At 34.6% G+C, this 21,074-nt stretch overlaps 1 protein-coding gene across 1 annotated transcript in view; it reads left to right on the top strand.

Moving 5' to 3' along the window:
- The first annotated feature begins 5,920 nt into the window (after positions 1-5,920).
- Positions 5,921-21,074, top strand: part of LOC149571116 (caffeoylshikimate esterase-like) — a 57,696-nt gene continuing 42,542 nt past the window's right edge. Inside the window, exons 1-2 of the mRNA XM_089812676.1 lie at positions 5,921-6,055; positions 6,248-6,601. Of these exons, the coding sequence (XP_089668802.1) occupies positions 6,050-6,055; positions 6,248-6,601 (360 nt within the window). The 5' untranslated portion in view covers positions 5,921-6,049. The remainder of the gene's footprint in view (positions 6,056-6,247; positions 6,602-21,074) is intronic.

Below are 21,074 nucleotides of genomic sequence, written 5' to 3' on the forward strand. Positions count from 1 at the left end.
TAGATAGACATCTAGACCCAGAGGCACCACAAAGACACGTAGGAAACCTACCATGCAAGCAGGAAAGTGTCATTGCACAATTCATGTCGGAAGTTACCCAAGCAATCCCTTAGGAATCCCAGGTCCCCTGTGATCCTGCGACCACTAGTATCCTCTCATATTGATGAGGCATACTACGGAATGCAAGGTTGTAACCAAGCATTCTCTCTACCCCATCCTAGTCTGTACTAGCACTCAAGGCATGGGAGAGAACATACAATTATCTTATTAGGTTCATTTAAGTCAATATTTAGGTGAGATGTTTTCACTTATTAAAATAACTTACAATGGGTTTCTCCAGGCAGCCTCTTAGGGCCCCGACCCCCATTGCAAGCCACTTCCCAACACTACACATAGATAACCTACCCTAGGCTCATGAAATCACAAATCAAAGAATCATAATAAAATCACCTTAGTCCTATACTAGCGACTGAAAGCATCATAAATATAATCCACAATAATCACATTAGTTCTCCACGAGCAACTGAAAAACATCAAATGATAATCATAATAATCACAACAGTTCTCTATCAACAATTGAAGGCATCAATGATCAATCACAATATCCAATGGTTCTCAACAAGCAACCATAAAACATCCCAAAATAATACTAATCGAAGACTCCAAAATGGTCAAGTCAAAACATGTCACAACATGACATCATCAAGAACAAATAAAACACCTTAGTCCTCTCAAAGCGACTAGAAGGAAAATCAAATATAACTAGTTGATGACTCAAAAATGGTAAAGTCAAGTATCTCATAAACATACACCTCAACTTCACACAAGGAAACTGGACATCAATAACAACCAGTGAAAACATCCATCATAGAGCATATCAACACATCACCATGGTTGGGTTTAGAAAGATTGAGGCCAAAACATCATATCATCACAATCACATAATCCCCCGAGCCTCTAGTAACAACCTAAACTAGTCAACATCTAATCAACCCCAAAACACAGACATCACACAGAAAACAAAGTAGAATAATAGTTGGATTGTCTGAAACATGACATTGAGCTAAATATAGGGTCTCGGTTTTCGTTTTAATACATGTTCTAAGCAGATGAACAATTCTGAGTTTACCCCATATTTAACCCAATTTAATATTTGAAGAGTAAGCAAAATTACCCCCATTTGATTTAAGTCAATTTCCTTTAAAAAATGATCTAAGGACAAGTTATTCATTTAACTTATTAAGATAAGCGAGTAATTCCGATGTATGCAATATAAAAAAAACTACAATTTTTGTTTAACTTTATTCATTATAATTAAATTTAATTAATCAAATGTTTAATTAATTTAATTAATGAATATCAAACTAAATGCTTATATAAATATCTCAACAATGACCAGTTATTAATAATTAATAAAATTATCAAATATTTTATTAATTAAAAAAAATTATCTATATTTAAAAACATTAAATTTAATAATCTTATTAACAAACCCCTTTATTAACTTATATCCATAATTGTTAATAAATTTGATAAATTTTAATATTAATATTTTCTTTTAAAAATTATAAAATAATAATAATAATTAAGATTTGTATAAAATTGTTAATTAAATTATATTTAAACTAAACTAAAAATTTAATTAATTAAAAATTTTATAAACTAAATTTAATTAATATTAAATATAATAACAAATTCATTTATAAAAAAACACTGCTTGCGATTTAAAATCGAAGCAGGTTGTAAGTCTATGACTGTCGCAAAGGCTTGCAGCCACGAGCAGTACTCTATACTGTCGTTGCCGCAGTACTCTGCGGACAGTGACAACAAAGTTGTCGACAGGTAGGTACGGGGGGGGGGGGGTGTGGGGTTTCCTACCCCTCCCATTAATTTTATATATATATATATATATATATATATATATATATATATATATATATATATATATATATATATATATATATATAACTTTTAACTTATATAAAATTTGCCTCCTCAATAATATAATTTTGTTTATTAATCAATTTCCTCACCCCCATTACATGCATAGGTTTAATTGTTTTAAAAATATATATTTGTTTCTATTAATTTATGAGTGTTTATATATATATGTAAAATTTATAATGCAAATCTTTTCCTCAAATAAATAAATATAATTTTATTTTGAAATTGTCTCCGTCTTTATTCTAATAGAGAAAATACTATCAACCATCCAAATTCTTAATTTAGAATTTTAGTCTTAGATTCAACCCTTCCCATTTAAATCCTATGTATACAGAAGTTAAATTGACAAGCATATGATAAATTCCAATATTGAAATGTTTAAACATTCATCATAGAGAATTCTTGTCTACAATCCACAGACACAAAGAAGACAGGAAATAGAGAAATTGCGTAAATAATCAACGATTAAAACATAAGGCCCTACCTGATCCTGATGCTAATACGAAATCCTCGAAAACCTATGAGAGAATTTGCTCCCCTTCAATAAATTTTCTTTATAAATATTTTCTAGAATTCTCCTTCAGAAATTCACTTCCAAAATTTGTCTCCCAAAATTCGTGTCTCCAAAATTTGCGGTCCCTCAAAAATAAACTTCAAAGTTGTGATAAGGAGTTTTCTCCTCAAATCGGGGCACTGATTGTGCGTTCACCCGAGAGGACTCCTTGCTCACCGGACTCAAACTCCAAATTAACTTTCCTTAATCTTTGCTTTATCTTTTTAATGCACGTTAAATGAATTATTAAATAACTTTATTTAATTCTCCACTTGACTTCTATTTTTAATTAATTTATTACTTTAATCTCATGTGCACTTTATGAAATTAAAATAACATTATTGTTTTCTCTTATTTTATCTTTTTAATTAATTTCTTTTATTTCCAACTCATGCTCGCATCATGCAATCTAAAATCTTTTAATAGTTTAATATTTTTTTACTTTTAATTTATTTTAGAAATTTTAATTGATAAAATATTTATTAATTCAATTAATAATAATATTTAGCATTTATTTAAAAATGAACTCTAAATATATATTATTATTAAATTAAATAAATATTATCATGTTCTAAATCTATCCTTAAACTTTTATCTCCAAATTTTAATTTTATTTATTTATTTAATTTCTCAATTAATTAAATATTAAAGATATCATATTAATCTTTCATTAAATTAAATCATTAATTAATCTTTTAATTAAACTTAATTAATAGAAAACACACCAAGGACTCATAAAGCAACATATGAAAACCCACCATAGAAGAACACATACAAAATCAACTAAAGGGTTATAATCACGAATTAATGTCATTCGATGTATTCAGAGGGTACTCAACTTGGATACTTGTCCTATTTATCAATTAGGACAAATGGCTAAAGGGTTTAGGATTTGGACTTAAGATTTATCTCCCCTCTCTTACCATTGAGATAATGTGATAGGGTACGCTCATCCTGGCAATTCAGGGAAGTCGATACCTGGTACCTGCAACTTGCATAAATCCACGCATTTACAGACATAATATTCTAAGCTAAACAAGCAATGACAGGAAGTGGTGCATTGTGTAGATCCTAACTAGCAGGTGACTACGACTCCCTTCCTTAACCACATCAGAAACACCATACATAAGGAAAACAAACACGCACACCATACACATGCAGTATGGAGTAAGTATCCATAAGAAAATACATGTGATAATTAACCATCTAACTAATCATCATTGATAACTGAAAACATTGAATAATCATCATACATACACGAAATATAGAATACCAAGTAATCTCATCACATAATCAACTAAATCTGAAACAATATATGAAAATCTGAAAGTAATGCTACTAAACATCAAGTATAAAACTGGCCTAAAAGAGTTTGGCAATGATAATTGAAATGCGACTTAGGGGCAGACACTACAAAGAGTCAATGCTCAAAGTAATAATAAATCATAACAAATACCATTCCAGTAAATCAATTTACATGATCATTCAAGGAACAATTGACATTGGAAAATTCTACTTAATAAAATGCATAAAAAATACACTTGATAGTAGTTTACTACAGCAAAAAAATTATCTTTTCACACTAGCTCCCATAGGGGTAGTTGCATTACACATACGTGCAACAATAATTCATTCAATACTTAGGATTGCTATTAAAGAAATGCAACACAACATTCCAAAAGAAACTAATCAGATACATTCTTATTGATAAAATGAGCTTCATATGACCAAAGTTTCTATTAAAAATAAATAGTGGTTTGTGTCAAGTGTTTTCACAAAATCAACACCTATGCAGTGGTGGTGTCTCCATAATCTTGGTTATAGGCAACCTCACACTCTTGTTGCTTATGATGGACAAGCCTGTACACACACACATCAACACATGTTAAGGCATTATGCAAGCAATTCACAACAACGATCACCTTACAAACAATATTTTGACAACATAGTGAAAATACAACATAAACATAGTTTCATCAAATATTACATAATATATGAAATGCAGAGCCAAATAAGGAAGACTAGCAACTCTTGATGATTTGCACAAATAAATATGTTAAATCAAGTGAGAAGAAGGAATTTGACAACTTGATACATTTGTTTTCTACCAATGATTTGGTTAAGCTACATAATAAAATATTGTTGAGACTATTAAATTGTCAAGTTGCAATAAGTATGGTGACCAATACCCGTAGCTAAGAAGACAATGCAATCGGTGATGAAAAACTTGATACGTAGTCAACTATTTATTTTTAATAGTTACTTTGCTCCTATATTTGACTACATTAGTTTGCTTCCAATTTGTAATTATTGAATCTTCTATAAGTCCTATGTCATTTTCTATATGGTAGATTTTTTTGTATAAGTGTAGTTTATTACAACAAAATTATTTCAAAGTGGTCTAAGAACTCATTCATGGTGGCGCAAAACTTTGGGTAAACATTGAGAATGACATTCACCCCTCTCTCTTTCTATCTGTAGTGCTTATGGTTTGTAAAATAGGAGAAAGATCTTGCAAAGTCAAGTAATGTTATTTCCTTAAGCTTTGGTGGTCTCTCCATATATGCGTGTAAGCAATTGGTATGCATCTGGCTCTTGTTTGTCATCCTTGTTATTCGGTGGAACACTTTTCTTCCAACATTTATATATGTGAAACAATGGCCACAAACAATGAGAGAAAATTTTGGAGCATGTGGCATGTTTCTTGTGCTCCTATATCACCCTCTTTCACAATCTCAGTCATGAATTTTTGTTATGTTGCAAAGGTTGGACTAGTTGGCAATGTAGTTGAGAACAAGTGTTTTAAGGACTAAACCATTTTTCTTTTAATGCATAGCAGGTTTTGACAACATGTTATACATTACAAGGCATGTGTACCACTTGACATAATGCTCTAAAGAGATGTCATCTTATGGAAGGTGATGATTGGAGGAAATGCACAAATTCAACCTTCGAAATGTTCATTTCAAAAAGAACATATCCAAGCTTCCCTACTAAGATTTAGAATTCACTTTTACTATTTTCATTCTACAATAAATCATAGAGTGTATATTATTGTTGACACAACCATTGCACCTCCTTTTGATGCAAGCAGTAGTATTTGAACATTTTAAAATTAAGAAACATTCATATTTTATCATTTAAAAATATTAAAAATAAATTTATATTTATCATTTATATTAAAAATAACATATATTTATATTTTCTATATTAAATAAAATATCATTTTATCTATATTAGTTTTTTATGATTTATAAATAAATCAAAATGTCAAACTAAAATATCTAATTAATAATTTCATTACAAAATTAAATATAAAAAATCTAAAAAGCTACCATTAAATTAAGGCCATCAAATTTCGGTCCGCAAGGGAGATATACTAAGGAAGGCTTTCCCACGTGCTCAAAGCAGAGAGCGATGGTACTCCGCGACAGGTCAGCAAAAAGAACTGTCTGTAATTCCAATTGTGGTGTTGGTATACAATGATGATTGAAGAGACTCATCGGCAAAGTCAAACCTCAGTCAAACTACCCTATACTCGAATGATGGGAAATGCAGGTTGGTATTTGGGTTTTATTTTGTTCGTACCCTTTTATTGAACAGGTTGGAGAGTTCTATATATTAAATCTCAAATCCTTTTTGGGTGGAGATTCCCCATATTTGAAAATTTCATTTTTAAATCTATGCTTAACGTGGATTTGGGGATGCTGGGTTTGCATCACATTGACTTGTCCACTGTTTTTTGATAAGCTCTGGTCTGCAAGATCACAGTTTCAGAGTATCTGGATGGAAGCGTTACTGTCATCCCGGGTTATCTCACATGGATCTCTGGTTGGTTTGGGCATCGCGAGCGATGACCTAGGATGGAGCAGTAAATACCCACTAAAGAAAGGAGTGAGAAGGTATAGTGTTTCTGCTGTGAAGTTCAATAGCAGGACTGTGATTTCAGCAGTGCATAGGATCCATGGGTCTAAGCTCATAGAAGGTGTAGATGAGGAGATGAACAAACTTGCTCAGAAGAATATGGATTATGCTCCAGCAAGGAGACAAGTTCGTGAAGCATTCAACCCAATTCAGCAGAATCTGGATCACTGTCTCTTCAAGGCGAGATTCCTTGGTATTTTGAACTCATAATTTGTAGTCTGACCCTAGTGAAAAAAATTGGAACGCAGCAATATTTCTTATTAGTAGTCGACACTTTGATTATAACTGACGGACATTTACTTTAACAATAATAGATTTCCACAATCCATAGTCTTATATATTATGCTTTTGGATGAGATTGTGTGTATTTTTTTTATCATCAATGTTTCTGATCGTACTCAATGATCCAACATCAGGATGCCAAAAGATCATTGAGTATGATCTGAAATGTTGATGATAAGAAAACACACACAATCTCATCCAAAAGCATTATAAATGAGCTTTACTTTGATATTGAAAATTTTCAAGAACCAGTTATACATCAGAAGAGCCTTACAACATTATAGATCATGACTGAAATAGGTCTACGCCTTAAGACTAATTAGATCTCATACGTTCCATTTCATATAATAACAAGTGAGATTATGACACCTCTTAACATCTAGGAACAACAAGCAACCCAGCACAAGATGGTTGCAAGATCTGACCCATCTATATATAAACATGTACATTTAAAAAATTGAGTGTCAAAGTGCCACATCAATACATTTTAACCACTATGAGACTATATTTTTGGAAGCACACTTGCATTGTCCCTGTCATCAGCAGTCATGTCATCAACTTGATATTCTTTATAAACTTATTCAAATTATCAAGTTCCCTCTGATTACGCATGTCCTTATGAACTGAGAAGTATGGGCAAGATATTACATCCTTCTTGTGGATCAGCAGCTGGCCTTCCCTCATTAGCACCATAAATCTGTCTCTGGATATCTCCAATGCTGTAGCAATTCAGTAAGCTGCCTTCTTCGCCTTTGAAAAATCTACCTATTTCTGTCCTTCCAAAGGAGCCACAAGATCTTACAAGTCAATACAGACCAAAAAACGTTGGTTTTTAAATCAAATGATTCTTCAAAGCCAGCAAGGATTTCACTCAAGGATAACCCGGGATCAGTATTCCAAATAATAGGGGAGCCAAAGAAAATAGACCAAATACCACGGGCGTAACAACAATTAAGAAAAAAAAGATGCTCATAAGTTTCAGGAACAGAACAGACTTCACACAGAATGATACTATTCTCGTCATTAGGAATGTAAAAACCAACAGCAAGTTTTTAAAGCAAAATCAGCCATCTAAAACGAGATTTTTTTGGCTGACAAGGAGAGTGCCAGAAAAGTCAAAGATAAAATGCCATTTAGAAATAGACCAACCCAACCCCCAACCATGGTTCACTCTATCAAAGGTAGAACAATCACTTTTCAACATACCATAAATCTGTTTGTTAGAGATTTTATCAAAGCCTGAATAATCATTCCATTTAATTTTCTGCAAAAATTGATTAATATTAATAATATGTCCAGGAAAGTATTTGCCCACTGCTAGGGATGTTCAACGTAGCAGCAATTTCCTCCCAAGTCTCTAACCGGTTATCAATCAAAATATCTTGCACCTTAGAAATGCCAAGTTTATGCCAACTTTTTGCAGAGCAACTCTGAGTAAGGGCTAAGGGCTTCCCATTAGCCTCCAATCCCCACAATAGGGCTCTATATATGACCGAGTATGTAGGAGAGCCACCAACAGCTCTCCTAGGATTGATAAAGTCCCTAACACTAGACCATGCCTTCCATAAAGACTGAAAAACTTTAGAGCCAAAATTAGATAACTGGAAGTTACCAAAGATCATATCATCGAGAGAGATATTGTTCCAATTCTTACCTTTCTTAATGACAGATTTAAAAATATTGTTCCTAATCAAGACCTTCCAAGGTTCTTCACCTGAAAAAGATTGAATGATCCATTTGGAGGCCAAGGCAATGCCATGGGCATTCAAATCTTTAATACCCAGCCCCCCTAGTCCCTTGTGGAGACAGCACCATTCCCACTTAACACTGTGTCTCTTTTTATTCCCCAAACCATCAGAACATAGGAAATCTCTCATGATCCTCTCCAGGCTATTAGATTGATAATTAGCAAATAGCTAGGTAGAAGAGAAATAAATATGATGAGCTGAGAGAACCTTTTGCACAACTTGAATCCTACCAGCCATGGATAGAAGATTGGTCTGCCACTTCAAGTACTTCTTTTCTATCTTGGAAAAAAGCCAAGATCACATTTCCTTAAGAGAAGGGTCAATAGAGAATGGAATCTCCAAGTATTTGACAATAGAGTTAGGGCCCATCCACTGCCATCCATTACTCACAATAGAATCAGGGGGTTCAAGATGCCAACCAATAATAGAGGAGTTGTGAGTAAAAACCTTGGATCCAGAAACCAGACAAAAGCACTGGAGCCTATTATACATGTTTGTGTCACAAGGTTCGCCGAATTTCTGGCTCCGGGTTCGGAATTTGGCGAACCTGAAAAAATATTTTAAAATTCATATAAATTCGTCTAAAATTTGTCGTTCTGAAACAATAAGTGCAGGTTGTAGGTCGCTATTAACAAAACCGTGAGTGATGGGAAGTCCATATACAGACGAAGTGTATAGTCACAGGGGAGTCCGCGTAACAGGTTAGGTCGTGGGTTCTCTGCTTTCCCATCTACTTTCAGCATCTCTTGAATGACGTTTGCAGCACAATCTTCATATTTCGTAAATGACATCTGCAACACAATCTTCATACCCCGCAAACGACGTCTGCAAAAAGCTCCAATTCGATTCCTCCTCTCCGTCAGTAGTTTGGGGCATGAATATGATTTTTAATGTTTTCATATTATTTAATTTTAGGTTTAGACTTTATTTAATAGTTTTAAATTTTTATTATAGTATGGTTAATGTTTTAAGATTATTTAATCTTAGGTTTAGTTTATAATTTCTATTATTAATTTATTACGATTATTAATTTTATATTATTTATCAAATATTAGAACATGCTAATATTGTTTTATATTATATGATAATAAATAGTATATACTTATAATTAAACATGTCAATACTTATATTATTTTATATTATTTATCAATTATTAGAACATGTTAATATTGTTTTATATTATATGATAATAAATAGTATATACTTATAATTAAACATGTCAATAATAAAAATAATATATACTTATATATTAAAAAAAATTACATTGGACAAATTTAGTGTCGAATTTTTCAAAAAAAATTTGATTGTCGAACTTCATCCGAACTTCACACCGTCGAACTCGAACCTTGTGACTTAGATACATGTTATCAAAATTCTCTTTCTCCAGTTTAATGAATAGAGTAGTGCCATCTGCAAATTGGGCATTAAGAAGAGTCTTGTGATTGGGTAGAGTAATACCCTTGACTTGAGGACCTAAGTGAGGAGTTCTGAGAATGTAATAAAGAGCATCTGCTGTAATGACAAACAAGGCAGGGGCAATGGGATAACCTTGTCTAACAGACCTTTGGAGTTGAATACTATCTAAAAGGTCACCATTAATGTCAATGATAGTAGAGGAATCTTGAAGTAGGAAATTAATCCATTTACAAAAGTATGGGGGGAATCCAAAAGCTTGAAGCATACCCAACACAAACAGCTATTCAATTCTATCATAGGCTTTCTCAAAATCTAGTAGCACCATAACTACATTTTGATCTTCACTTTTAGCCAAATGCATTGCTTCCCAGCTAGTAATAAGGTTCTCCATTATGAATATCCCCTTGATGAAACCAGTTTGGGTGGGAGAAATAAAGTCATTTAGTAGGCTTCCTATCCTCCTAGTAAGAACCTTGGCAATGATCTTATAAGATAGATTTAACAAAGTAATAGGCCTGTAGTTCCTTACTTGAGTCTTATCTCCTTCTTTAGGAAGGAGCTTGATAATCCCTTAGTTGATCTTAGATCCTAAGTAGTCTTGCTCAAAAACATCCTCATACAATTCCAAAAGTTCAGAGCCTATCCGATCCCTGTTAATTATATAGAATTTAGCTGGGAATCCATTGGGTCTTGGGGACTTATCATTGGCTACAGAGTTACTGGCACATTCAATCTCTTCCAAATTTATGGGGGTGTCCAACCTCATAGCATCTATTGGTGAAATTCTCTTAGGAATGAGTTTTAGGCATTCATCCAAAGCTGTTCTGTTATTCTTATTATATTCTGAAGTAAAGAGGACTTTATAGAAATCAAAGAAAGCTTCTTTAATGCTGTTGGGATCATCGGAAAACTCTCCATCAATTTGGGTTCCCCCAATTCTCTCCCTTTTTTGTTTGGCTCTAATGATGTTAAAAAAATATTTAGTACCTTTACCTCCTTCCCTTAGGGCCCGTTTGGTTGCTAGAATATGATTTAGGAATAGGAATCTAAAATCCTTGATTTGAGATTTTGGAACTTGAAATCCATATTTGATGCAGGAGCATCCTAAGTTGCCTTGTTATCCTACTCATTTTTGTTCATTCTGCATGTTGATGCCAAGTTACTGAAGCTCTAGTGGATGTCAAGTTACTGTAGCTCTAGTAGTTGTTGAGTTACTATAGCAATCTAGTGTTGACCGAGTGTTTATGTGCTGAGTTACTTAGTGTGTGCCGAATGACTCTTCATGTGCCAAGTTACCTAGTGTATGCCGAGTGACCCTTCACGTGTTGAGTTTTCCTGTTTATGCCAAGTGTCAGCATTTGGACATGATTTCTGCGAGCTGACTTGTGGGATTTATTTTGATTGCGACATTTATTTTAAAATCTTTTCTTGGGATGTGTCCAAACCGTTGTTGGGTCAACCTTCCTCTTATGTAATGTTCTAGAATGATCTGTAAGCCGTTTTGGCAAGTATATATGGAGTGTGCAGGCTTAGAGTTAGGTAATTTTTTTGAGGGATTCTGGAGCAAAACGGTGAAAATTTTGAAAGTTTGTTGCATATGTATCTGGAGCTGTGAATTTGATGTTGGATCTTTGATCTTGAATATATTTTGTATCTGGCCGTAACCCAGAAGGCCTTACAGCTGGGCATGTATGCTGATTATTTGATGAATTAATAAATGTTTTCTATTCTTCCTACTTTGGTTGTTGTTCAGTGTGTTGTGTTTCCGCTGTGTTAACTATTGCAAGGTGGTTTGGATAGTTGGATGTGCCTTTGGCCTTAGTTATTCATCCCTCCCTGTGTCAAGTGGTATCATAGCCTGGTTCGTCCTTGTGTTGATTGGATCGTGTAAAACTCTGAGTGAATTGGGTTGTAGGGTTGCAAATTTTGACCTATAACTTGCAGAAGGTTATGATCTTCCAGGAACCTGATTTGTAAAGATGGTTCGAGGTAGATGAAATGCTGATAATGCAATATTAGATACATTGAGACAAATTGTAGCTAGATTAGATGCTGTGGAGATAGTCTAGAGGAGAGGAGCGCATCTAGATGATGTGAGTGATGATGAAGCAATAGCACCAAACCCTAATCCAGAACCTGAAGAAGACCAAGATGAAGCAAGGTTGTTGAGAGTGTTGTCTAGGGAAAATTCGAAGGATGCTGTAGAAGTTGTTCCTTATGATGGAAAGTTGGATACCAATGCTGTGTTGGATTGGATCTCAGATATGGAGAAGTTCTTTGAGTATGAAAGCGCTCTTGATAATAAGAAGGTGAAGGTTGCAGTTACTAGGCTGAAAGGTCATGCTTCACTGTGGTAGGAGCATTTGCAAATTGATAGACAAAGGAGAGGAAAGGAGAAGATCAGAACTTGATCGAAGATGGTGAACAAGGTAAAGAACAAATTCCTTCCTATTGGTTACCAAGTTAGCTTGTTGAGAAAGATGCAAAATTTGAGACAAAAGGACATGACAGTGAAAGAGTATACTAAGAAATTCTATAGATTGGACATCAGATCTGGACATGTGGATGATGATGTTGAGAAAATTGCAAGGTACATAAATGAATTGAGATCTAGAATACAAGATGAAATAAGTTTTGTGAAGTTGGAAAGTGTGGAAGAAGCATACCAATATGCTTTGAAGGCTAAGGAAATCTTGACAAAGAAGCATGAACAAAGACAAAGAGGTAGAGGTGGTAGATTCCAGAGAGGCAAAGGTAGATCTTATGGTGAAGGTGGTAGATCTGAGAATTTTGTACAAGATAAAGGCAAATTTTGAGTGGAAGAATGATGACAAAGGCAAGACCGAACGGAAAAGTGATAATTCTTCTCGAGGAGGTACTAATTCTTGCTAAGGAATAGGTAATTCTTATTCTAGAGGTGGATTTCATGGTACTTGTTTCAGATGTGGTAAAGAGGGACATAGATCTTTTGAATGTAGATTCTCTGAAAGTGGGCAAGGTAACAGAAATGCTGTGATTCAAGGAGATGATGAGGGTTCACCAAGTGGATCTGAGGTTGGAGAAAATCTGATGGTGAGAAGAACCTTATGTAATAAGGGAAGTGATTAGGAACCTGTTTTAAGGAGAAGTCTTTTGAAGACAAGATGTAAGATGGCTGGAAAATGCTGCAAAGTGATTATTGACAATGGAAGTTCTACAAATTTGGCATCAGAAGAGCTGGTTACAAAGTTGCAATTGCAGAGGCTAAAGCATCCTAAACCCTATCATGTTTTATGGATCAAAGATGAGCGTAAGATATTGGTAAGTGAGCAATGCCTTATGAAGTTCAAGATTGGACATTACTTTGATGAAGTTTTTTGTGATATTATGCCTATGTATCGTTGTCATATTCTGTTGTGTAGACCTTCGCAATATGATAGATATGCTATGCATGATGGAAGATTGAATCAATATACTCTTTGGGTGAATGGGAAGAAACAAATATTGCTACCTTTAATTGAAAGTCCAGATGAGGTTAATTGTACTACTGTAAAGATTTGTATGGTTAATGGGAAACAATTTGTAAAGGAAATGAAAAAGAATCAAGTTTGTTTTGCTATAATTCCAAAGAAATCGAGTTGTGTCAATAGAAACCAAGTGCCAGAAAACAGTTTTAAACGAGTGCCAGTCAGTGGTGATCAAATGACAGCTGGTAGTATTGATTAAGTACTAGAAGAAATTGCAGAATTGTTGAATGAGTATAAAGAGATTGTTGCAGAGGATATATTTGATGGTTTGCCTCCAGTAAAAAGTATAAATCATTGTATGGATTTGATTCTTGGAGCTAGTTTGCCAAACAAAGCACCATATAGATTGACATCTACAGAAAATGAAGAACTTAACAGACAAGTGCATGAGTTGTTGCAGAAAGGTTTGATCAAAGAAAGTTTGAGTCCATGTGCTGTACTTGTTGTATTAGCACCTAAAAAGAATGGAGAATGGATAATGCATACTGATTCCAGAGCTATTAACAAGATTATAGTGAAATATAGGTTTCTTATGCCGAGGATGGATGACATAATGGATTGTTTGAGTGGAGCAAAGTATTTTACCAAGATTGATTTGAAGAGTGGCTATCATCAGATTAGAATCAGAGAAGGTGATGAATGGAAGACTGCTTTCAAGACAAAAGATGGTTTGTATGAATGGTTGGTTATGCCTTTTGGTTTGACTAATGCACCTAGTACCTTCATGAGGTTGATGAATGAAGTTCTGAAAAGATTCTTGGGTAAGTTTGTGATTGTTTATTTAGATGATATTTTGATATTTAGTAAGACTAAGGAAGAACATCTTTAGCATATTAGACAAATATTGCAGAGGTTGAAAGAAGAAAAGTTGTTGATTAATCTAAAAAAGTGTTCTTTTATGCAAGAGGAGATTGTGTACTTGGGATTTGTGATTTCAGCTGATGGATTAAAGATGGATCCTGAGAAGGTAAAAGCAATTTTGGAATGGCCTACACCTGCAAATGTGGGTGAGGTAAGATCATTTCATGGTTTGGCTAGTTTCTACAGAAAGTTCATAAAAATTTTCAGCTTTGTTTATAATGCTATGACTGAGACAATGAGAGGGGATAAAAAGGAATTTAAGTGGACACATGGAGCTGATAAGAGTTTTGAGACTTTGAAACAAAAGGTTGTTGAGTTACTTGTATTGGCTTTGCTTGATTTCAATAAGGTATTTCAAGTTGAATGTGATGCAAGTGGTAGTGCAATAGGAACTGTATTGAGTCAAGAAGGTAAACCTATTGCTTTTTTTAGTGAGAAGTTGAATGATGCTAAAAGGAAATATTCTGTGTATGATTAAGAATTTTATGCTATTGTTCAAGCATTGAAGAAGTGGAGACAGTATTTGATTCCCAAGGAGTTTGTGTTGTATACTGATCATAAAGCTTTACAATACTTGGGAAGTCAACATAAATTGAATCAGAGACATATGAAGTGGGTTGAGTATTTGCAAAATTTTACATTTGTGATTAAGCACAAGAGTGGAGTTACTAACAGAGTTGCTGATGCATTGAGTAGAAGACGTTTTTTGTTGACTGAAATGAAGGTTGAAGTTCTTGGTTTTGATGAAATGAAATAGTTGTATGATGTTGATCCTGATTTTTCTGAGGTGTGGAGAGAGTGCAAAGCACCAAATTTAACAAATCACGTAAGTATGATGAGTATTTCATTCAAGAAGGTATGTTGTTCAAAGGTATTCATTTGTGTATTCCTAGAAGTTCTATGAGGTTGAATCTAATTAAGGAAAAGCACAGTGGTGGATTGGCTGGACATTTTGGAATTGATAAGACATTGAGTTTGTTGAAAGAGAAGTATTATTGACCACAAATGTATAAGGATGTTCAGAAATTTGTAAAGAGTTGTGGAGTCTATCAAGTTGCAAAAGGAATGAATTAGAATACTGGTTTGTATACACCTATTACTGTTCTTGAGAAACCTTGGAGTGACATATGTATGAATTTTGTTCTTGGATTACCTAAGACAATGAAGGGGTATGATTCCATATTTGTTGTAGTGCAAGATGGCTTATTTCATACCATATAAGAAGACATCAGATGTTGAGCATGTTGTTGAATTTTTCTTTAAAGAGATTGTGAGATTGCATGGATTACCAAGAAGTATTATTTTTGATAGAGATAGTGAGTTTGTTGGTTATTTTTGGAAGACTTTGTGAAAGAAGATGGGTACTGAGTTGAAGTTTAGTTCTACATTCCGTCCACAGACAGATGGACAGACAGAGGTTGTGAATAGAAGCTTGGGTAATTTGTTGAGATGTTTAGTTGGAGATAAGCCAAGTAATTAGGAAGTAGTGTTGGCACAAGTTGAGTTTGCATATAACAATTCTATGAATAGGAGTACAGGGAAAACACCTTTTGAGATTGTTACTAGAATGCAGCCTAGAGGTATGTCAGATTTGAGAGATGTTGCTAGTGAAGAAAAGAGAAGCGCTGCAAGAGAAGAATTTGCTGATTTTATGGAGTCTTTGCATAAGGAAGTGAAGTTGAGGTTGGAACAAAGTAATCATAAATATAAGGAGAATGATGATAAGTCTAGAAGACATCATGATTTTGAAATTGGTGATGAGGTGATGGTTCATTTAAAGAAAGGAAGATTTCTTGTTGGAACATACAGTAAGCTGAAGATGAAATTTGGACCTTGTAAGATCTTGAAGAAGTTTGACAGTTGGAATGCTTATGAAGTTGAGTTACCTAATGACATGGATATATCTCCTATATTCAATATTACTGATTTGTATAAGTATCATGAGTCAGATGATGAAATTGTTGTATTAGAAGATTATCCTAAGAACCAAATTGAAGAAGTTGAACAGATATTGGGTTAGAGAGTTGGCAAGAGCACAAGAGGAAAAGATTACTATGAATATTTGGTGAAGCGGAAGAACAAGCCTATTGAAGATGCTTCATGAATTTCTCAATCTTAGTTGGATTCAACTTAGATTGTGACATCTCAATGATTCAGGAGAATCATTTCTTTCAATCTTGGTTGTCTGATGCAGGAGCATCCTGGGTTGCCTTGTTATCCTGCTCATTTTTTTTCATTCTAGTGTTGACCGAGTGTTCGTTCATGTGTTGAGTTACCCAATGTATGCTGAGTGTCAACATTTGGACATGATTTTTGTGAGCCAACTTGTGGGATTTATTTTGATCGTGACATTTATGTTAAGATCTTTTCTTGGGATGTGTCTAGACCATTGTTGGGTCGGCCTTCCTCTTATGTAGTGTTCTAGAATGATCTGTAAACTGTTTTGACAAGTATATATAGAGTGTTTAGGCTTAGAGTTAGTCAGTTTTTTTAGGGGTTCTGGAGCAGAATGCGAAAGTTTTGAAAGTTTGTTGCATATGTATTTGGAGTTGCGAATTTGATGTTGTATCTTTGATCTTGAATATATTTTGTATTTGGCTGTAACCCAAAAGGCCTTACAGTTGGGCATGTATGCTAATTATTTGATGAATTAATAAGTGTTTTCTCTTCTTCCTCCTTTGGTTGCTGTTTAGTGTGTTGTGTTTCCGTTGTGTTTACTATTGCAAGGTGGTTTGGATAGCTGGATGTGCCTTTGGCCTTAGTTATTCATCCCTACTTGTGTCAATATTACGGTTTCTGGAATTTATTTAGGGACCGTTTGGTTCAAACCCAGAAATATTTGATATTTGGAATTTGTTATTCCAAGCCTATTTGATTCAAAAAATGAATGTAAAAGTTACAGAGTGAAAGACGATTCATATCTCCAATTTGTTCAAGGATCCATGCCGAAAATGTCGATGTTCATTGCAAAATAAAAATTCAAGAAAAAGTTAAAAGAAAGACGAAAGAATTTAGATATGTGCAGTACTAGTTATTTTATTTAATCCAAACATATGAGCATGTGCAACAATAGCCGAAATGTTTCCCCCAATTAAAAAAAATTGTATTCATACAAATTTCTGCAATAATCTTTTTAATTTCTTCTAGCGACACTTGCTAATATTTACAAAGTGGCTTTCAAAGGGTGCTCGAAGTAGATGCAAAGGGTATCATTTCTTGAAACGCCTCACTCTCTCAGTTACAACTCAATTAAATTTCAAAAATATGTGCAAAAATAGGTGCTCCCAAATGGGCATCCGGATGTCAAACCCAATTAAATTTCACTTTAGTTGAAATCCTCATTTTGAAAAAATGAGATTTAAAATGGGAATTAAAACAGGAATTCCAAATAACAAGTATTTTGAGGGGAGACAAAATTCTTGTTTTGGGAGTCAAATGGGGATACCAAATCCACATTTCCTCGAATTCCAATTCCTACTGAAATCCGTGATCCAAACGGACCCTTAACCAATTCATCCTAGCCCTAGTCTTCTGGCCTTTGATCTTGAATTCTTGGATTCTTCTTAAATTCCCTTGTATACATACTAGCTGATTGTCCAATTGAGAATCAAAGCCTTTAAGTTGCAATTCTTTTTCAATGAAGTTCAAATTATTATGTAGATCATGTTCCTCAACCCTATCAGAGTTTTTCCTCGTACCAATCATCTAATAAATATTCCTCCAAGCAACAAACATAGAAGACCATCTCTCTCTGGGTTTCTTATCTTGGTTACAAATTTTACTTAAGGTAGAAACCATCATAATAGCATCATTACTCTCTTCATCATTCAATAATGAAATATCGAGTTTGAAAGAGCCCTTTCTCCTCTCTCTACCATTCTCAGCATTGGAGTCCTCTAGGCAAACACATTGAATAAGATAATGATCCAACATAGACACAGGGGAAACCTTGACATGAGCATGACTAGGTTCGGAAGTACAATAAAAGGTAGGACATTCAATATAAATCCTATCCAATCTACAGTAAATTCTTTGTTGGCCCCTTCAGTTATTGCACCACATATACCAAATATCATTATAAGACTTTTTCTTACCAGCAAGAGGATCATTGATCCTAAAAAAGCTCTTAAAATTTTACCAAAAAAACAGTTCATTCCCTTTCCAATTATGCAGATTACCCACTCTTTTATACTCTTTAACCTCCACCATATCAAAGTCTCCCACAAAAATCCTACGAGCTTTAGGAAGCCTTGAGATTAACTAGTCCCACAACTTGGCTCTATCCTTGTAATCATTAGGGGCATAAATGTTGCAAATACCAATGGTACTGTCATTGTGTTTAAAGGTGACCCATAAGGCTCTTTGACATGGAGAGATACCATTGACAGAGATTTTATCTGCCCATAGTGGACTAACCATTAAAGCAATACCCCCCTTGCCTCTGGTATGATTGGAATAAAATCCAATAGATTGATCCCAAAGGAATTCTAAAATGATGTAGGCCTAAAACCCGACAACCTTGATTTCTTGCAAGCAAATGACATTTTGAGTTTGATATTGTTACACCATCTTCTCACAATATACTTTCTATCTGGCATTTCAAAGCCCCTTACATTGCAGATATGGATGTGCATCATTTAGCTTGCAGATGTTTGGAGTTATTATAAAGTCTATTAAAACAATTTGGGATATATTTCCCTGACTTCTTACTATCATTCGAGAGAGATTATCTCTCTACAATCTTCCTCTCTTTTTTTGAGGACTTACTGGAAACTTCAATGAAAGGAGGCTCAATCACAGACTCTACATTATCTTTTTAAACAATAATCGATTTAATGGTTCTAGAGAGGGCTTCATCAAAGGTAGGAGGCCCATTAGAGACTTTCCTAACATACTTTGCTCTTTCTTTAATAGAATTGAGAGCAATTTGCTAAGCATTAAGCCTAGGTGGGGGTGGGGACTTGAAAACTACAATAGAGTTGACTGCATTATTACTGGCTTTTGAAGGACAATTAGTCAGGGGCTGGGAAGGGCCATCCCCTGTGGCATGAACCACTTCAAATTTTTCTTCAAACAAAAAAATTTCTCCTTGTCAATTGTCTCTTGGTTAGATCTATCTGCATCATTAATGCCAATATCATATTTAGGACAATTGTTTTTATCAGTGTTGCAGTCATTTTCATTTCTAGGGTTAGCACTATTCTTGTAGTTATTAGCTTTATCGGCTTCTTTGGCCTAAGCTTTGAACTCAAATTTAGGGTTCAAAGAATTTTTTAGAACTGGACAGTTCTTTTTAGTATGACCATTTTTCTTGCAGTGAAAACAAGGACCTAAGTTTCCTAAGAGGGAAATTTCCCATAAGAATTGTTCCTCATCTAGGGCCATCGAGATAAACTTAGGGAATTCAATCTCCGAAGCTAGAGCAATTAAAATCCTTCCATTAATATGTGGAAGGGTATGTTTAGATTCTTCAACTTGCAAGATTGAACCCAGGGGTTGAACAATTTGAGGGATGAACAACCAAAATTCAAGCCGAAGATTCTTAATCTCAATCCAATGGGGAGAGGATTGAGCAACCACTTGCTCAGCATTCCCTTTTGCAAACCATTGAAATGCCCTAAAAGAGAACGACCCAAATTCTAGTATCCTTTTTTCAAAACCCTATCTTGCATACTGTGAGATTTAAAAAAAAACCACAGAGCCCTTTTTGAATCATTTTGCAAAAACTTATTTGAATCCCTAATTTCCTTCCCCAAATATTAGCTATCCAATCATCAAGGAATTTACAAGAAGGGAGAGAGATTTTATCAACACAAACAAAAAAGATAGCAATATCTCTCAGCTGAGATTGTTCTTTACAAATAGCTTTTACCATGTCCTCGTTAGGAGAAAGGGAGAGAGTTTTAGATTCATAGGGAGGAGACTTACCAACTCCACCATCTCCATCTCCATTTCTTTTTTCGATTGCTTCTCCACCCAATCTATCTCCATCGACTGTGGGTCTTCCACAATCCTTTTTCTTGTATAAAGATCCATTAAAGGCGACTGAGCAAGGGCACTCAAGCCATGATTGGTCAACCTCCATAGTTTTATACGAGGATTTGCCCTCCGTTTTTCCACGTTCTTCAGACCTGACTTACACACTGTCACTCGCCTTCTTAACCTTATCAATGTCCATATTTTGTTTGCCGAGTCCATCATTATCTTGCAAGGCTACATCCTGCACGAGCGAACCAGGTTGGGAGCTGAGAGAGACCGGTTTCAATGATATAAAACCCAGGACAGACCCAACACAAGGTTTAAAAAATGATGAGCCAAAACCAAAACACAAAAAATCAGAATGATAACAAGTTAATGCACTAAAAAAAGCAGCTTGTAGAAGAAGGAATGACACGCAGAGGGCACACAGATTCACGAGGAGACTCTGCAGGTACGACATACACTGAAGCAACCATGTCGCCCTGGGTAGTCGTACAATTGTAGAACCTCTTCCTTTAGTGCCACAACTTTTTTGTCAAACCTCATATGAGCTTTACTTTTGAAAAGAAACAAGGCAAAATACTAAAAATTACTTAATTGGCCAAACAAACCCTTAAAAAGTTTACTGGAAAGAGAGCAAGGACACAAATTAGCCATCTAGTTTATTGAGGTCTTCCATTGCCTGGTCATATCAATTCTGTGGCTGATTGTGTATAGTGTGCTTATGATGTGTAGGAGGGCGAAGTCACATGCAATGGTCAAACACTTGACAATAATTTGTAAGTCATCAGGCATATAAGATTTCAATCTCTACTTTTTCAATTTTTGAATGCAAAAGTTCAAAAGGTTTGCTCGGAGGTT

Source organism: Cupressus sempervirens, chromosome 2 (assembly GCF_028749045.1).
Source record: "Cupressus sempervirens isolate cs-2001-9-10 chromosome 2, ASM2874904v1, whole genome shotgun sequence".
Taxonomy (NCBI): domain Eukaryota; kingdom Viridiplantae; phylum Streptophyta; class Pinopsida; order Cupressales; family Cupressaceae; genus Cupressus; species Cupressus sempervirens.